At 46.6% G+C, this 18,481-nt stretch overlaps 1 protein-coding gene across 5 annotated transcripts in view; it reads left to right on the forward strand.

Moving 5' to 3' along the window:
* TAL1 (TAL bHLH transcription factor 1, erythroid differentiation factor) overlaps positions 1-10,277 on the forward strand; it is a 17,537-nt gene extending 7,260 nt beyond the window's left edge. For 2 of the 5 annotated variants that reach the window (XM_025206360.1, XM_025206366.1), the window contains 2 exons: positions 2,081-2,172; positions 8,827-10,277. In XM_025206360.1, the coding sequence (XP_025062145.1) occupies positions 2,112-2,172; positions 8,827-9,245 (480 nt within the window). In that variant the 5' untranslated portion in view covers positions 2,081-2,111 and the 3' untranslated portion in view covers positions 9,246-10,277. The other 3 variants (XM_006015752.2, XM_006015753.2, XM_025206368.1) reach the window with 3 other exon arrangements.
* The last annotated feature ends 8,204 nt before the right edge of the window (positions 10,278-18,481 follow it).

Raw genomic sequence — 18,481 nt, forward strand, 5'->3', positions numbered from 1 at the left:
GCAGAGCCATGCTCTACAGCCTCGGCCAGCCGCTGGCCACCATCAACAGGTCCGTGCCCCGCCGCGCCCCCGGGCTGCCCGTCCCCGGCCCACCGGCCGAGCCGCGGGGCTGCGTGCAGCTGCCTCCAACCCGCGCCTGCTGTCGGGGGCATCTTCCAGAGCAGCCTCTCGATTGCAGGACGGTCTGCACCAGGCTCTCAAGGTCCCTTCAGGGGCCAGATGGGTCTGGAGGGGACTCCAGATGGGTCCAGATGTCTCTTGCAGTCATTTTAGGGTTCAGGTGGGTCTGGAAGGGACGTCAGGGTTCAGATGTCTCTGGAGGTGATTTCAGGGTGCAAAGGGGTCTGGAAGTGACTTCAGGGTTCAGATAGGTCCAGATGTCTTATGTGGTGATTTCAGGGTCCAGGTGGGTCTGGAGGAGACTTCAGGGTCCAGATGCCTCTTGCGGTGATTTTAGGGTTCAGGTGGGTCTGGAGGGGACTTCAGGGTCCAGATGTCTTTTGAGGTGATTTCAGGGTGCAAATGGGTCTGGAGGTGACTTCAGGGTTTAGATAAGTCTGGAGGTGACTTAGCGGTCCAGATGTCTCTTGTGGTGATTGCAGGGTCCAGGTGAGTCTGGAGGTGACTTCAGGGTTTAGATAGGTCTGGAGGTGACTTAGGGGTCCAGATATCGCGTGTCGTGATGCCAGGAGCCAAATGAGTCTGGAGGCGACTGAAACGTCCAGATGCTCATCAGGTGACTTCAGGGTCCGGATGTCTCTTGAGGTGATTTCAGGGTCCAGATGGGTCTGGAGGTGATTGAAAAGTCTAGTGGGTCTTGAGGTGGCTAAAGGGTTTCACATCTGTGTGATTATTATGATCTGAATACATATAACAGGCAAAGGGATGTGTGTGTGTAAATAGAGAGGGATGTGCGGTGATGTATATGGGTGCATTTTCAAATATATGCATCTGGATAGCCCTTTGGATTTCAAACCATTCCCTTTCCCCAGGAATGATCTATATTCAGACCATTCATGCTGGAATTTTAAATGCAGAGGTGTAAATGCAGCAAATACACAATGGATGTAGCACTCAGTATTTTTTCCCTTGAAGAAATCTCTTAGCTCCAGGTAGGGTGTGAGATTTTTAACCGGATCAAGAATCATAACCATGAGAAGAAAGTGCTTCAGAGTATATGCTGCAGGCAGTGGGTGTAAATAAAGATACATGCATTGGCTGATGCTGTTATATCTTGTAGTTCCTCTCAGAAATAGGATTCAATATATATATATACACACATACTCTCCTACTTTTATATACTGCATATGTATACATATATATTTATTTATATACTGCTTATATATAATACACATAGGATGAGTTGCTGATTATAATAGATAGATGGATGGCAGACTAGTTAAGAAAGGTGCTTTCTTGCACATGCTATCTACATGCTATAACACATTGGCTGAATTACTGCTTATAATAGATATATATATTATATTACTGATATATTATATTAATATAATGCATTAATCCTATATTAATATATGTATTATAAGCAGTAATTCAGCCTATGTGTGTTATGGCATGTAGATAGCATGTGCAAGAAAGCACCTTTATTAATTAATCTGCTATCTTTAATGACTTGCTTAAAAGCACACTGAATGGTATTGGCAAGCTACCAGCTTTATTAGCAGGGACCGCTGCAAATAATCATCCAAGTCACTTAAGGCAGTTGTGTATTAGAGGGTGTCTCTGTGCATGTGTGGGTGGGGGGTGTGTGTGAGCATGTATGTATATACAGACATGTGTGCAATGTGTAGATGTAGTTACATATGCACACTCCCTGCATATACCCTCAGTTGCTATACAGAGACATAGCTTAAGTCCTGTTGAGTTCAATGGAGTTACATTGTTTATAGCCGCCCAGGTTCTTGCCCATTGTATTTGAATAGTTCTCCGAGCGGCCGTTGTATTTGTGCCAACGGTGAATCTTGGGAATCTTGGAGCCCACTTCGAAGACCCCTAGTTCTTGGGCAGCCGTCTTCATTCAGGACGTGTGTTTTCTGACCTTCTGCTTGCCTCTTCTTTGCAGCGGGTTTTTTGGTGATCCAGATAGCTTCTCCATGTACACCAGCACCAGAGTGAAGAGAAGACCTTCTCCTTATGAAATGGATATCTCAGAGGGTAAGTACCTTTTCCTCTTCCTGCTGTGGGGTGTTTGAGGCACAGAGACCTATAGCTGACTCTCCACGGGTTGTGCTGTGGGTTGATGGAGACACATTGTTTAAAGGAACACGTGTTGGGCTACCCCACAGGGCAGCAAATGGGACGGTAAGATAATGTTATCGGTCCAGCCACCTGATTGCTTACCCCAGTCCTGGCCAGGACTCCTGCATAATGGAGCAAGTTAATGGCTGAGTAGCATTGCCCTCATTCAGCAACTCACTGAGGCACGTGTTGAAATCCATCCCTGCTCTTGAGCACTTAAGTCTTATTATAGCCGTAGGGACTTAAAAGAATGTGCTTAAATTTGCATGATAAAATTGGGACCATGACACTGTGGTTCTTACTAGCCTCCAGCTAAATACAGACAGTCAAAAAGCCAAAGGCTGGACTGAGTTAATCTCCATTGGTTCAACAGACTGAAGCGATAAGCAAGTGAACAGACATTCACTTTAGAGTCCAAAAATGCAGCCACGTGCCTGCAGTGGCCCAGGCCAGAAGCCGGAGGGCGCTAGAGCATGCCTCCCTGCTCTGCTGGAGCTGACAGCTTGGGCCAAGGCTAGCCCACCCACCCTGTGAGGGTGGGGCTTGCGGGGGAGGTGCAAAGCATCCTGGGATGCTGGCAGACTGTGAGTTCACTTGAATCTGGAGGGAACCTGGGACAGAAGTTCAATAAACCGATCTAATTTAAACCAGTTCTGTCTGATACTACATCCACATCCAGGTTTATCTTAAACCGGTTTCAGCCATTTGAAAGCGGTTTATGTGCGCTGAACTTCTGTTGTGTTACAGATCTGAACCGGCTTCCCATCACTTATACCGGTTTATGTGTAACTTCTGTCCCTAGCCCAGCAGGCAACCGTTTACATCCACAAAAGCCAGAACATTGAGACTTGCCTTTCTGCTAATACCCAGCTCTCTTCCCCTTCATAATCTCACTATAAAGCCAAATAAAATCCCAATTTAACAGCAACATTGAGGGGCTAACAGAACGCTTGAGAACATTTCTTGGAACATAGGTTCTCCACTTTTCTTCCATCCTTTGTCTGTCTTGTCTGCTTAGATTTGTAAACTGCATGGGGCAGGGACTGTCTGCTCCATGTGTATGTACAGCACCTAGCACAGCGGGTGTCTGCATGTCAGCTGGGGTCTCCAGGTACTACAATAATATACATAATAATTGCCCAGGCTGAAAAATTCAAAAATAGCAATGTGGGTTAAATGTCCTAGTGTCCAGCCAGGCTTTTCACCCAATGTCTATGTTTCCTTGTTTCTTAAATGAGTTAAGGTTTACATATACCTGCTAAATACCACCATGCCCTAGGTAGACAGTACACACGTAGGCCATGTTGGAAAGGAATTTGCATATGTGTTTACCAGATCATACCCCGGGTCTGTGTGCTAGGCCCAGGTTTGGGCATATAATTAGGATAATTTAGAGGATGTATTTGCAGGAGGAGACTGAAACCTGGACCCTGCGAGCATTTGTGTCTGTGAATAACGTGATGTTCGTGACTTTGCTGGATTTGACCCACAAGGCCAGACCCAAAGCCCATGGATGTCAGTGGAAAGACTGCCTGGGGTTTTGGGTCATGCTTGCATTTAGCAGGTCAGGTAAATGAACGGGGAAAAATTGTGCCCTGAGATATCAGCATGCAGCTTCTATTCCCATCAGCAGCAACCATATACAATATAATAGGGACAACAAATAGGGATATGATTAATCACATCTCACCCAGGAAAGAGCTGCTGGTCCATCAGTCCAGAACTATTCCCTACCTGCTAAGATTTGCAGGAGGGGGCGTGTGGGGGAAAACCAGGGCCATTAAACTAGGATCGCTCTTTGGGGACAAAGCGTGGACAGCTCCTTCCAATTAGACATCTGTTCATTATGCAGTGCTTTGGTAAATGGATAATACCAATGTGATAGCTTGGCAGGTGGCTAACAGCTAGGATCCACATAGGTGGCACATAGTAGGCAGGATGAACTGTCACTCGGGGGGCTGAGGGTGTGAGCCCAGCTCCAATGGAAAGATCTCCGTTGTCTTCAATGTGCTCCGTCCCCACACATAGAGAGTGCAAGTGCTCAGAAATTGCAGAGAGGAGTGTGCTTGAGGCCAGGGTCTTGGTGCCGTCCTTTTTTTGTAGGGTAAGAGAGGGGATCTCTGGTGTCCACAGAACCAGATCAGAGTGGTGAGCAAACCCCAGTGAGGACTGGGGATTAGGGTGGGATGGGGCAGCAATGGGATGAAGAAATAGTCAGCTTTGTGCCCTCGGTGCAGCCTTGCACTCGTGCCCTCCGCCAACGGTGTCCAAGCTGCTCCCAGTCTGGCAGCTCCTTGGACTATCAGGGTCAAGGGATGCGTGTCTCATGCGTGTCTCAGGCCACCTTTGACTTTCCAGCACACATGACCAGGTACCCATTTATAGCTGGCTCAGCGTGCCCCTCCAGAGCCATAGGAAGATGCCTTATACTCTGTCCCTGCACCCCAACCGCTTACCGAGCACAGTAGCTTATTCGAGCACGTCTGACGCCTGCACTTAGAAGAAACTGATAACCAAAAGGCCAGAAATGCGTCACCGGTTTCTGAGAAAACAGTATCAGTCTCAGCCAGCTTCTCAACAGCGCCTGACACGCGCTGGCCACTGCTCATGCTGGCTCTTCATGCCTGTGTGTCTCCGCTTCTTGGCTCAGTGGGTCCCGCAACCTTCATTTCCACCTTGCAGGACCTTCATTACAGATCAGGGAGGAAGGATGTTTGAAACCCTGTTTCTAAAGCAAGAACAAATCTTTTTCAGTTTACCTCGAGCTCAGCTGGTCCGAAAAGTGACCCGTGGAAAATACTTTGAAACGTTTCTTGTTGTGGCGACCCATTTTTTTGGGTTGACGTTTTGAACAATTTTTATTGGGCTGTAAGACAACGTCAACCAAAAAACAAAGGTGCACAGAATCCTTCTGCAACGTGTTTGAAAAAATAACCGCTCATGATATGAAAAGCACGGGGCAAGGAGTCAGTTCAGCGGTGGCGCTTGATTTATATTTGAGAAGCTAGCACACTAACGCAAGGGGAGGTGGGGGGAGAAGGAAAAAGCCCCCCAAACAAACCAGCTTGTTTGGCTGGTAAGAAATCCCCAAAATGGACAAATTTCATTAAAAAAAAACCCAGTGCATTGTGTCCAATGTTACCAGCAGATATTCTGCATTTTCCATCATGTGAAATCTTTATCTCCAGCCTGGTTCTATTTCTTAAAAATACATTAGAGTGCAATTATTGCGATCAATGTAGGAATCAGCGGGTGACAGTCCAAGACCGGTGTTTCGCCGGAGGCCAGATGTGAGATGAGATGATCAGCGCATTCCCTTCTGAGTTTATAAGCTGTAGCTAAATTCCTGGCAGGCATCAGATCCTGTGTGAACTCCATGGGTATTCTGGGCATGCAGGGACTGCAAGACTGGTCCTCTGCTTTTCTGTTTTTAAGCCAGCGATGTCTAAGATTTTCCCTATTCAAAAGTAGAAATGTTGGGAAATGAAACAAACTCCCACTTGGGGAAAGAATCTGCTTTCCTGGTGCTATTCAGCTCAGAGGAGTATCTGGGACTTGGAATTAGGATTTGTACCAGAAACCTTTCCTATGATGCAAATAGCATGACTAGTAGGTGAGTCACGGTAGAGCCCCACAAGGATCGAGGCCCCGTTCTCTGGGTGGTGCCAAAACCCAAAGCAAGGAACCCTGCCTGTCCTTAAGTAGCTTGTAAGCTCTGAAGAGAGACATTTCTGTGCTCAGTGGTCATGATTTTTAGGAGCACAAGGAAGTCTTTCTGGTAGAGCCACTAGACTGGGATTCTGGTCCAACTCCCTGCTCTGCCACAGGCTTCCCACGTGACCTTGGTCATGTCATGTAGCCCCCCGTGAAATAGGGCTGCTAATACTGCTTCCCTCCCAGGGATATCCAGCTAGGTTCACATTAAGGCTTGTGAAGTGTTCAGATAAGGGCTGAACCCACTAGCTCCCCTAAGGAGAAGGAAGGGAAAGTTGCAGCCTTCTGTTGTCATTTAACTTTGGTGATTCTTGCTCTCATGCACAGGGTTGAACTGATCTCCAGATTTGGGGTCGGGAAGGACATTGTCCCCCCACGGCGCCTTGGCAGACTCCTTGGCTTTCCTCTGGAGCATTGAGCAGGGATCATCTGTTAGGATCAGGTGGGCGTATCCCACACGATCAATGGCCTGCAATTGCAGGGTGGGGAGGGAGGCTAGGGCGGGCCTTGGTTCATCTCAATTAGTCCCATTTTCTGCTGCTTTATGCTGTTGTTATTTTGAATGTTGTTTTTTTTTCCATGGAGGGGAGGGATGGGAAGCCTGGACGATGCATTTGAGCTATGCTGCTGCTGGAAAACATTACAGAACACCCTGCTTCTTTCCATGCAGCCACTTTGGTCTGGGGAGGTCAGTAGCTTTAACTTGCTGCAGCGCTTCTTTTACTTCCAAGCATGTCTAGCCACCGGGCCATTAGCATGAAATTTTCATGCTAAATATCAGGTCTCAGCATTTTCCTCAAAAGAAGGGGGAAAAAATGCAGCCAGCATTTCCTTTGCTAGAGTTTGGGGTTTCTTTTCTTGTCTACTCTACGCTAGGGCTGGGCATTCATCCATAGGCAGCTCCCGTTGCACAATGATCATCCTGCGGGTTAGGACCCAGTTGCTCCAGGTATAGCCTGACATCCCAAACAGGATGCTCACGGGGCTGCAGGCAGGCAACTGTCACTGGATGCAGGTGCAAGTGCTGAGAGCTGGACTACTTGGCAGTCAAAACAGCTGACGAATCACATGTGCATGGGTCCGTGACTTCTTTTCACCAGGATAGAATAATTAGACAAAATTTTCAGCATCTAAGGACACTCAAGAGGGTCGTGCAACTTGTCCTTCAATGCCATGCCCCTAAGTTGTATACAGGCATGGTGTTACACTGTGTCTCATCTGTCCCTGTGGTTTCTGTGATCACTGCCCTTCCCACAGATTCACAAGGTTGCTTGAGGGTTGTTGGTTGTAGCCGTGTTGGTCTAAGGGCATAGGCAGACAAGGTTCTTTGGATAAATGTGATATTTTTTATTAGACCAGGGAGCATCTGTTGTCTCTCACCCAGGAGAGCGCACAAAGCAACAGCAGATACTCCCCGTGCCTGAAGAAGGGTGTTTGTACCCAAAAGCTTGCAAAGAACAATTTTTCCAACTAATCTAAGATATCCTATTGGATATCCTGTTGGTCTAATCAAAGATATCCTATTTACCTGAAGAACCTTGTCTACCAAAGTTGCTTGAGTCTCTCTAGGAGCAATGTCTAAGTGCTCTAGTGTGGATGTTAGACGAAAAGTATCTGATAATAGTCATATAAAAGTACTACTCCTTACAGACATATTGCACTCTCCAGTAGTCCAAGTGAATGCCCAGCTCTACCGAATGACATGCTTCCCTTGGTCCGGGGGACCGGGCTGCTGAGATCACTCTCAGAAACATGGGTATCGTGCACTTGGCTTGCATTTTCCCCTCCACACATACCATCCTCCACTCATATTCACAGGAGATACCATCACATACCAAAAGGAAAACGAATCATGCTCAGTGCTACCTACAACCATTTGGCCTTTCATTACCTTTCGTTTGGCCAACCAATATCTCTCCTATGTTAGCATGTTCTTTTCCAAAGCTTGCCACGTTTACTATTCTGGTGACTTTAATTGGAGTTCATCGATTGCCAGGTTAAGTCAACACCTGTAGTTTCTAGTGCACCTTTACAAATGGGCATCGAAACAGAGCTGCATTGATGGCCATGGATATTGCAGCCTCCTATGTATATGCAGGACCTGGTAACTTTGGTCAACTTGATGGTAAGGGTCTTTAGTGTTCCTCTACTACAATGTCCCCCTGAAGGGGCAGCTTTTAGACCCAGTAGGGAGATCATTGCATTTTTGGGCTCTGCTCAGACTTTCTCCAAGGCAGTAGTGTGTGTGCATGTGTGTGTGTGTGCATGTGTGTGTGCGCGCACGCATTTAATGCCACCCTTTATCCCCAAGGAACTAGTGTGAGTCATACCAACTCATTTCACCATGGCCATTGAATAGAGAGTCCACAACTTTTATGATCCTTGCTCACTGTAAATTCTTATCAAGTAAATGACCTAGATGGGAAAGTCTCTCCATCTCTTCCTGACCCTTGAACTAGTGTCTTTTGCTCCTTCCTGCTTTCTCTTGCCATCCTTAAGAGATAGTGTTAGTGATGTATAAAATACAAGAGACACAAATTTTTCTATTAGCCCTTTATTTGTGGGTTATCCTAACAGCGTACAGGCTGCTAATTATTACATGAGCTATGCTTGGATACATGGCTCAAGTTAGGTATCTAAATCCTTACGTAATAAAAAAACAGCCTGCTCGTTAGCTCCCATTGGCTTGAATGGAGGTTGTAGGTGTCTCCGTATCTTTTCAAATGAAAACTACTTCTATATAAATGTATCATTAGGTGCCTAAAATAAGTCAGCCAAGCTGGGAAAGATGGCCCTTTGAGTGAAATAATTAGCTTGCTGAATGCTGCTCCTAACCCTGCTCCTTTGTAATTGTAGGTCCCCATACAAAAGTGGTTCGCCGCATTTTTACCAATAGCCGGGAGAGGTGGAGACAGCAGAACGTCAACGGTGCCTTTGCAGAACTTCGCAAGCTCATCCCAACGCACCCGCCGGACAAGAAGCTGAGCAAGAATGAAATCTTACGTCTGGCTATGAAATACATCAACTTCCTGGCCAAACTGCTCAACGACCAGGAGGAAGAAGGAAACCAAAGGGGCAAAGTGAACAAAGACACTGGGATAGTCCAAGAAGACCTCCTGCAGGACATGTTGTCTCCAAACTCTAGCTGCGGAAGCTCTTTGGATGGCGCAGGAAGCCCAGACAGCTTCACAGAAGAGCACGAAGCGTTAGAAACCAAGCATACGAGGAACCTCCATCACTCCATCCTCCCCGTAGAAGGCAACGCGCAGCGATGATGAACTTCCCAGTTGCTCGTCGAACCGAGAGGGGAAAGCGATTGGATCTGGACTCTTACAATTTCTTGCTTCGCATCTCCCAGAAGAAAGGAGGGACTTTGGTTCCTTCAGTTCTCGCAGTCCTGGAACTGGACGGAGAGCGAGTTGTTAGAGAACACGACCGAGTCAAGCGGACGTTCAATATTTAGGTACTTGATCAGACACTGAAGAAAAGCTCTGACATCGTCTTAGTGTACGTATTGCTCATGATTTAACACAGGCAAGGAGAAAAACCTGGCTGTCACCTCTTTAGCATTCAGAAGGGTTCCCCCCACCAAAAAAATTAATTGATGATAACCTCTCTTAAACCAGAGTGCACCTGCAACATGAAACATGGCCCCTTCATTCACTGCCAGGCTAAGCCACAAATCCTCTCCAACTACACGTGGCAGCAACAACCACTGCAAATCCCTTCGCAGTATTTTTAGCATGTCTCTGGCCCTTCACGAAGTATATGCAACTTGTCTGGATGGAGACTATGGCAATACGTTTTTGTTGTCTGAGAGCTTTTGACTGTACCTTTCTAGAGAGGTGATAAAATTCCTCTGCAAAAAAAAATCAACTATTGCAAGGACTGAGACTTTTTTTAAAAAAACAAAATCTAATTGAACTTTGGATTGTTTGAGGTGTTGTATTTATGATGTGGAATTACTTCTGTTTAATACCGTCATGCCGTATCTGCTGAACAAAAAGGTACATTGATGTTTTCTTCTCTTCTCCTTGACACAACTGTACCCATTATACAAAAGAGCTTAAATCCCAGCCCTGCTGAAGCCAATGAGATGATTCCGATTGGCTTCTATAGGGACAGGACTTGATTCAATGATTAAACGTTTCATTAAGGGCAAGCAAACATTTGCCAGTGATTTTTTTTTCCCCCTTTGGAATTGTCGACCTGGTTGTTTTTTCCCCCCTTCGTTTAAAAAGAAAAAGAAAATGGTGGAATAACATTGTGTGTGTATGTCTATGAAAGAGATAAAAAGGTTTTAATTATGGACTTTCAATGGTTTGGTTTCATTGTAAGAACATGATGGCTATTTTGCCTATACCAGTTTTGTTCAATAGCCTCATAGTTTGAGTCTGCCTCTTTGCTTCCAGTCACTGGGAATCTTGTTTGCCCAAAGACTGCAGGCTGGGGTGGTCTTGACGTTGGCTGTCGGCTGGGGTGGTCTTGACGTTGGCTGTCGGCTGGGGTGGTCTTGACGTTCTCTCTAGCAAAGCATCAAGCCCCAAGGCTCATAGAAATGCATGTAGTAGTTCCCATGAATTTGGTCCCTTTTTAAGCTGATGGCAACGTACACCAGATGCACTGAGAACAGGAATGAAACCTCCAATTGCAGCTCTCTATTAAACACTTTGAACAAGCACAACAATTTAAAGCCATGGGCCAGTTTCTCAACTCCCATGAACTGGTATTGTTCCAGTGACTCCATGCGCTATGATGTTCGGCATAGGTGAAGTAGCTAGCCCATGAACTCAACCCATGGACTGCACAATTTAAATGGACCCCCCACTAATTGCTATTGAATGCTAGAGCAGTGACACCATCCCATCCTCTGCCTCCAATCCCCAACTCTTTCATAGCAAGCCTCCTTGTTTGAAGGGGAAATAAATAGTGCGAGGACACAGTGCACAACCTGTCCTCTTACTCATGACAGGGTGTGAGGTACAGGGAAGTGAAGATGCTTCAGTGGGTGAACATTGAGACCTGAAAGTTGACTTAGTTGAGAGTACGGTCAACCCTATTCTTATTCTGGGGTACAGTTATCTCCTCTTCTCCTTTTCCTTTTTAATGCCAGCTTAATGAAGTGAGTTAATACTATTTGGGGAATCAATGTGTGGGGCCAGCTTTCTTCCCAGTTGTGTGTGTCTATTTATGAGAATGTATTTCCCCTGAAGTGTGACCCGCTGGTATTTTTAGGGTTATTGCAATCCAGCCAATGCTCCTAGGGGAGACCTTGAAGTCACAGGGGGCTGGCGTCTTTATGAAGCTTAAATTGCTTATTTGCAATGGACTTAACCCACTTTGCACATGCACCACTTAAGTCTGCAGACAGCTCATAAAGTGGGACTGGCTGACGTGATCCATTAGGCCGGGGGGGGGATTTCACCTTCTCATATTCTCTGGGAGTCAACAGGAGGGGTGTCATGGACTTCACCGGGACTGAGACATTTGGGGGCGGGGATGATGGTGGGCTTCCAGCGATGGGGGAGATGTGGAGGGGGTAGGAAGCCTGTGGCCAAGATGCAGTTTTATCAACCTTTTAAGGTTTTTAAATAATAAAGACTCTTTTACCTCTTTTCCCATTATCTCTTCCAAGAAAAATAATTTAACATGTTGGAAAATCTCCTTCTCCCCGGACTTCTTTATATGTAGCTGAAGAGATGGTACAACCTTTCAACATGCACACACACACACACACACACATACACACACACACAATCTTTGTAGCCTCTTAGCAGAATAAAGCTTAAATCTATCTGGGGTATGTATAGTGGTATTTTAATTGTGATTTGAATGGTACATCTACTTCTCCATCTCCTCTCCTGCCTGCTCCTTGTCTCGGTAGATATAACATCGCCCTGGCTATGTTTGGAAGCAGCACTTTCAGTCAATGTCGTACCGTGTGATTGAATTCTCTTTGGGTTTTTTTCTTTTCCGGCCCCTTCCTGTGGTTTCTGCACTTTTCTGCAGAAGTTAAGTAACCAGACCTGGTACCCTTATTATCTTTGTAAAGCCGATTAGGCAACCCACTGTGGATGTGCTATTTAGAAAACACATTTGTTGTAATGTGTGTGTACATACGAATATAAATATAAATATAAATATATATATATAATGACTATATCAAGAATATTTCTAAATAAAGTTTTACAAATCAGCTTCAGGTCTCCTTCTTAAAAAAATCTCTGATTCATAGATGCCTAGAAACAGAGGGCTGCAACCTCATCTAGTCCAACCGCCTGCTCAAGGTAGGATTGTCCCCGTCTGAACCATCCTGGAAGCAAGGTGTGTTGGACCAACTGTATAGCTGGGCAAGATGTTAGATGAGCTTTTGGGTGCAAAAGTGCCCTTGCTTGGGTCTGGGGAAGAAGCATGCAACAGCCAAAAGTTGGTATCACCAAACAGACCCTGCTTCTTCTTGCATATTCCCTGCCTCATCACAGCCACGACACTCCAGCCTCCTGAACCACCCTGGCCAAATATTCATCCTGTCATGCACAACCAGCAACAGTTGCCACCACCCCTCTAGGGAATCTCTTCCAATGCTCAGTCACCCACAAATCTCAAATATTCTTCCTCATAACCAACCTAAATCTCCCCTGCTGGCAGTGGTGGGATTTGAACTCTTTTGGGTTAGAAGAGCTCATCATGGACCGAGTGCCAGATGATGGCTAGCTAGACCATGGCATCTTCTTGCAGCTGCTCTATGAACTAGACCCTGTGACCACTGAACTGAGCTGCCCCTGTGTCTCACGAGAGAGCCCAGGATATCAGGGTGACATGCATGATATAAGCCCTACTATATTCTCTGCAGAGGGGTGGATTTTCCCCTGAATGCTTCCAGCTCCAGGCTCACTCCCCACCAAGGCTCTGACGGAGGATGCCATAAGACTAGCCAAGGGCCTGATCGGCAGTCCTGCACCTAGTGGAGGGTTGTGAGTGGGTGAGTGAGGTAGTCTGCAGCCCTCAGGAGCAAGCACTGCACACGAAGCCCCTTTAACAGAAGTGCTCTTTGCTTCCATGAGCTCTCCAACCCTTTGCATCAGGTGCAAACCTGCAGCACTTCCACACTCACCGCTAATTGGACTCACGCATGTGGAAGGAGCCCCGGCCTTAGGATAAGAGTCATGAGGCTTATAGCAGGAGAGGGACTGGTGCTACAGAAAACCTCAGCTGGTGCAGATAACCCTCCCCAGATCCTGGTGCATTCTCCCCTTGAGGCATGCTAGGGGTTTCTCAACTCTAGCCGGGAGCGGCAGTTTTTTTTTAAGGGGAACGGGTTCTGGTCCTGCACATGTGGACGCTGGAGCTGCATCTCTGCACGGGCACAGGTGAAGCTGCGGTTTTGTGCTCTTGATGCTGCTGAGACCTGCTGGGAAAGGGAAACTTGAACCTGGCATGGGGGTGCGAGTTCTGGCTAAGTAGGTCTAAGCAGCCTAATGCAGGGCCTCAGAGAGATACCTGAGCTAGTGGAGGAGCTTAACAGCGCATAGCTCTGTTAATGTGATGCTCTGTCCAGGGTAGGTCCAGAGTCTCAGCAGGCCTAGTTACTCGCTGCCAGGGGAGCGCTGCACTAATGAGGCTATGCTGCTTCCAGCACCGAGCTCCGTATCCTGATTTCATTGAGTCCTGGGGTAGGGATAGGGGGAGTAGGGTCTGTGACACCCACACACACACATGCACAATGTAATCGCATGTGTATAATTCCAGCACGGCCCCTTTTATACTGGCAAACTTCATACCCTTACATGAAACAGTCCTGTAATAATTCACACAAACACCCCCCTCCATGTAAGCACATGTGTATAATTATAACACACACACACATGCAATCACATGTGCATAATTATAACACACACACACGCATGCAATCACATGTGCATAATTATAACACACACACACACACACACACACACATGCAATCACATGTATACCATTACAGCACAGCCCCTTTTATACTGGCAAACTTCATACCCTTACATGAAACAATCCTGTAATAATTCACACAAACACCCCCCTCCATGTAAGCACATGTGTATAATTATAACACCCCCCCATGTAATCACATGTATAATTACAACACACACACACACACGTGTGATTACTGGGGGGGGGTATTATAATTATACACATGTGCTTACATGGGGGTGGGGGAGTGTTTGTGTGAATTATTACAGGATTGTTCCATGTAAGGGTATGAAGTTTGCCAGTGCTGTAATGATACACATGCGATTACATGTGTGTGAGTGTGTGTGTGTGTTGTAATTATACACATGTGATTACATGGGGGGGTGTTTGTGTGAATTATTACAGGACTGTTTCATGTAAGGGTATGAAGTTTGCCAGTATAAAAGGGGCCGTGCTGTAATGATACACGTGATTACATGTGTGAGAGAGTGTGTGTGTTGTAATTATACACATGTGATTACGTGTGTGAGAGTGTGTGTGTTGTAATTATACACATGTGATTATGTGTGTGAGTGTGTGTGTTATAATTATACACACGTGATTTCGTGGGGGGGTGTTTGTGTGAATTATTACAGGACTGTTCCATGGAAGGGTATGAAGTTTGACAGTAATTACAGCACAGCCCCTTTTATACTGGCAAACATCGCACCGGTTACATGGAACAATCCTGTAATAATTCACCGGGGAGCAGGGAAGCATTTTCTATTAACTATTTGTCACCCATAGTCCCTCAATGTTCCCTTTAATTTTAAAACCGTTCCCAGAAAGCCCGGGGTTTTGGTTTTTTTAAACATCTGGAATTCACATCTAAGCAGCACCAAGCCTTCGGATCCCTTAATAGTGCATGTAAAGGGATCGACACGAGGTCTTCGGTGTGCTGAGTATCGCTGAGCATGGCTGAAGCCACCTGTGGACACTGGGCCGTGCCGTCTTCTCCTGCTGCTGCTTCCACGCAGGGGCTGCAGCTTTATTATGCTTGTTGGTCGACTTGGGATGGAGGCGCTGGCTGGAAACGTTGCTCCTGGCTGTGAAGCAAACGCCTATCTTGCGTTTATCTGGGGGACGGCTGATCGTCCTGCTGTTGTCCCAGGACAGCTCCGGAAGAAGCTGATAGTTCATGTGTACTTTATCTCTCCCTTGCACCTCGCCCTTGCCATTTCTCCTTCATCACCAGGAAAGCTACCCTCCCTCAGCTCTTTCTAAACCAAACGGTCTTTGCAATTGCAATGTCTCTGGCTAAACTGTTTTCACTTCACAAGGGGCTGGGGATTGTCCCGGTGCTATAAACCCCCAAGGCGAATCGCCAGCGGAACAGCTGAAGAACACGGGGCTTATCCAAAGCTCACTGATGTCAGTGGAAGATAGGCAATTGCAGTAAATGAAAAGACTCCTATATATTTTAATGATTTTTGGGCCCATCCTATAGCATATTAATTAAAGATCAAGAGCCAATGAATCCTAGAAATTTAGGGCTGGAAGGGAACTCAGGAGGTCACATCCACTCCAACCCCCTGCTCCAAGCAGGACCATCCCCAGCTACATCGTCCCAGCCAAAGTTTTGTGTACCCGGGTCTTAAAACCCTCCAAAGATGAAGAGTCCACCACCCTGAAGACCCCAATGCAGAAACATCCTTAAGCAAATGCTTAATCTACAGCATGCAAGTAGTCCCATGGATTTTGTGCAAGCTCTTATGGTGTCACTCAGCGTTTCTCAACTCATGGGGCACGACCCAAAAGTGGGTCACAAGAATATATAGAAGGGTTGCAGACAAACTTGAAAAATGGATTGTCCATTAAAGGAGAAAAGCATAGGAAACCATAGTTTTTCCCTTGCAGGCTGGCAGATTTCCAACCTGCAAGGGGCTGCTTGGGGTCCTGTATGCCCCCAACACACCCACCCACTGCCCCACACACTGGGGGCCTGGGGGGCAGCAGGTCGGGAGCCAGTGACACTTGGTTATAACTGGCCATTAATGCTTACAAATGGGTTCTGGTACAAAAAAGGTTGAGAGTCATTGCTTTAGCTGACAGGGACCAACAAGACAAGCAGGAAAATGATTGCAAAGATCCACAGAGGGAAGAGACCAGCTCAGCCCTTAAACTTTTCCGGTCCCAGATGCCGTCCAGAAAAATGCAACTAAAATTATACAACACCATCATTACACCTGCCGGGATGTCATGGTTTGGTGCATGACCCTGAAAGACCAATAGAAATGGATTGGGCTTGAAAATTATATTCACAGGCCTCTGCTCCACATTACAGGTATTACACAATTAACATTCATCCCGCAGTAAATTTAAACCGGCCGCACGTGCAAAGTAATTATCACAATAAAAATGACTATCCAGCTATAAAAGGAGCCATTCAGCTGCAAAGTTACACATTTTCAAGTACTAACTCTATAGCTGGTTTCTATCTAGCTTTAATCTGAATGTGTAGCAGGGACCTCGAGAAGACAGCTGGAGCAGTGAAAGACCCAGTGAGGGCAAAGTGGAGGCAAAGAAGTAATGAAGAACTGCAAAATATTGCAGAAGGGCCGGTCGTTACACGTGGATCGTGGTTAGCATGGGTTGGCTCTGGGGTGGGAGTGGAGGAATCTAGAAACAACAAGATTATCTATAATCATCAACCAAAATAATGATGTCCTTGGGGTAGGCCTTGCCAACGGTCGATGGGCAACGTAAGAAACCTGAAGGTACTTAATGTAGGACAGGATTGGGAAGCAATAGCTCATGACAGACGAGCATGGAGACACATCATCAAAGAGGCCAAAGTGCTATAACTGCTGCTCACCCATCGGATATAAGAAAGTAGTCAGCTACAGGCTTAAGCAAAATGCCACACCAGGACCTTAAATAGAATAAATTTGAATTACCCCCCCCCCCCCACTTTGATAGATCTTTCTTGAACCTCTCAAGCCTTCATTAAAGGAAAGGAGACTCTACAACGAGCAAACAGATGAAAACCTTTAAGGGTAGGATCAGACCGGTTTAAGTGATCGGGAACTGGTTTAAACTTGTAACAGAACAGTTGTCCGGTGCACATAAACCGGTTTGAAAATGGCTGAAACCGGGGTGCGATAAAGCCAGTTGAATGTAGTATCAGACTTCACTGATTGGGGTCAAACTGCGTTATGCGATGTCTGTCCCAGACCTAAACGTCCAGGAACAAATCCTACTCTTCGATACACGTGAGTCTTTAGCAGAAGCTCTCCCCCGCCTAGGCCTGTGCCAGCTTCGGGCACAACGGTGACCTTCACCTTGAGTTCACTAGAGGAAGCTGAACCCCCATGTCACCCCTAACTCGAGCATTAACATCATCATTCCCTGCTCTGTGAAATAGTTTGAAACTTTTAGGCAGGAGGTCTGCTATGAACTGAGTGAGGGTGGTGTCCTCCTTAAGTCTTGGCCGATGAGTTTCCACTATCCTTATCAAAGCAAAGGATAGCATGCACTCCCTTCAGACATCCTGATGGCAGAATTCAGATCCAGGGGGTTACTGCATTTTCCCACATTTGGTTAGGAGGGGAGGGGAAATGGATCCTAAATATTGCTCTGGGCTCCTCTGCTTGATCACCACATCTCCTCAAGAAGCAAGGAACATGCTCCTGACTGTCCAGTCCAGTTTGGACCACCGGTGGGTGGTTTTCAAGCTGCTGTGAAGAGGAGCCCCTGCTGAGTGCAGCCGTCGCCAAAAAGAAGATGCTGAGAAATCATCCAGGATTTGCTTTAATCTAATTCCCCACATTTCGGAGGGAGCACAGCACCTCTACCAGCGGCTGCGTCAGCTGTTTGCTGAACGGAGGAGCCTGGTTTTATAGAGCGGGTGTTAGCATGGATGGCAAGGGTTGCTCTGAGCCAGAAGTGCAATGTGGATGTTGCTCATTTAATGGAAGTGGAAAGAGCCTGCTTTATTCAAACACTTCTCAACTACTGAGTGCAAGGGAAATGAATTCATGTCTTCATTAGGCTTTGGGTTGCAGCTCTGCCAAGCTTTGCACTACAGCTTTGAGGTCCTTAGGCTTAGAGCAATTCAGATTTCCCAGTTGAACTGATCTTTGATCTGGGTGCATGGAGAAAGCAAGATCAGGTCCATCATTCCTTTTAGAAAGCTGGACTGTCCCTGCCCACCTCTGCTCCTGCAAACACCATGCAGATAGCTGCTCCTTTTGGTCAGCGTGACCTCTGCAATGTGCTTTTCGGCTCACCAGTTACATTTTGGCCAGTTCTTAATTGAGCAAATTTCCTGATTACAGGGTTATAAAGAAGTAGGGCTGGAAGGGACCTCCATCGGTCATCAAGTCTGCAGAAAAGGACCTGGAGGTTACAGTGGAGATGAGTCAGCTTGATGGCTAAGAGCATCCTGGGTGCATTGGTAGGAGCGGTGCCAGCAGATCGAGGACAGTGATCCTTCCCCTCTATTCTGCACCGGTGAGGCCACATCTGGAGTCCTGCCGATGATTCGGGTCCAATCAGCTGCCTGAGGCAGGATCCAAACCAAATC

This window comes from Alligator sinensis, unplaced genomic scaffold, assembly GCF_000455745.1.
Source record: "Alligator sinensis unplaced genomic scaffold, ASM45574v1 scaffold781_1, whole genome shotgun sequence".
In the NCBI taxonomy this organism is placed as follows: domain Eukaryota; kingdom Metazoa; phylum Chordata; order Crocodylia; family Alligatoridae; genus Alligator; species Alligator sinensis.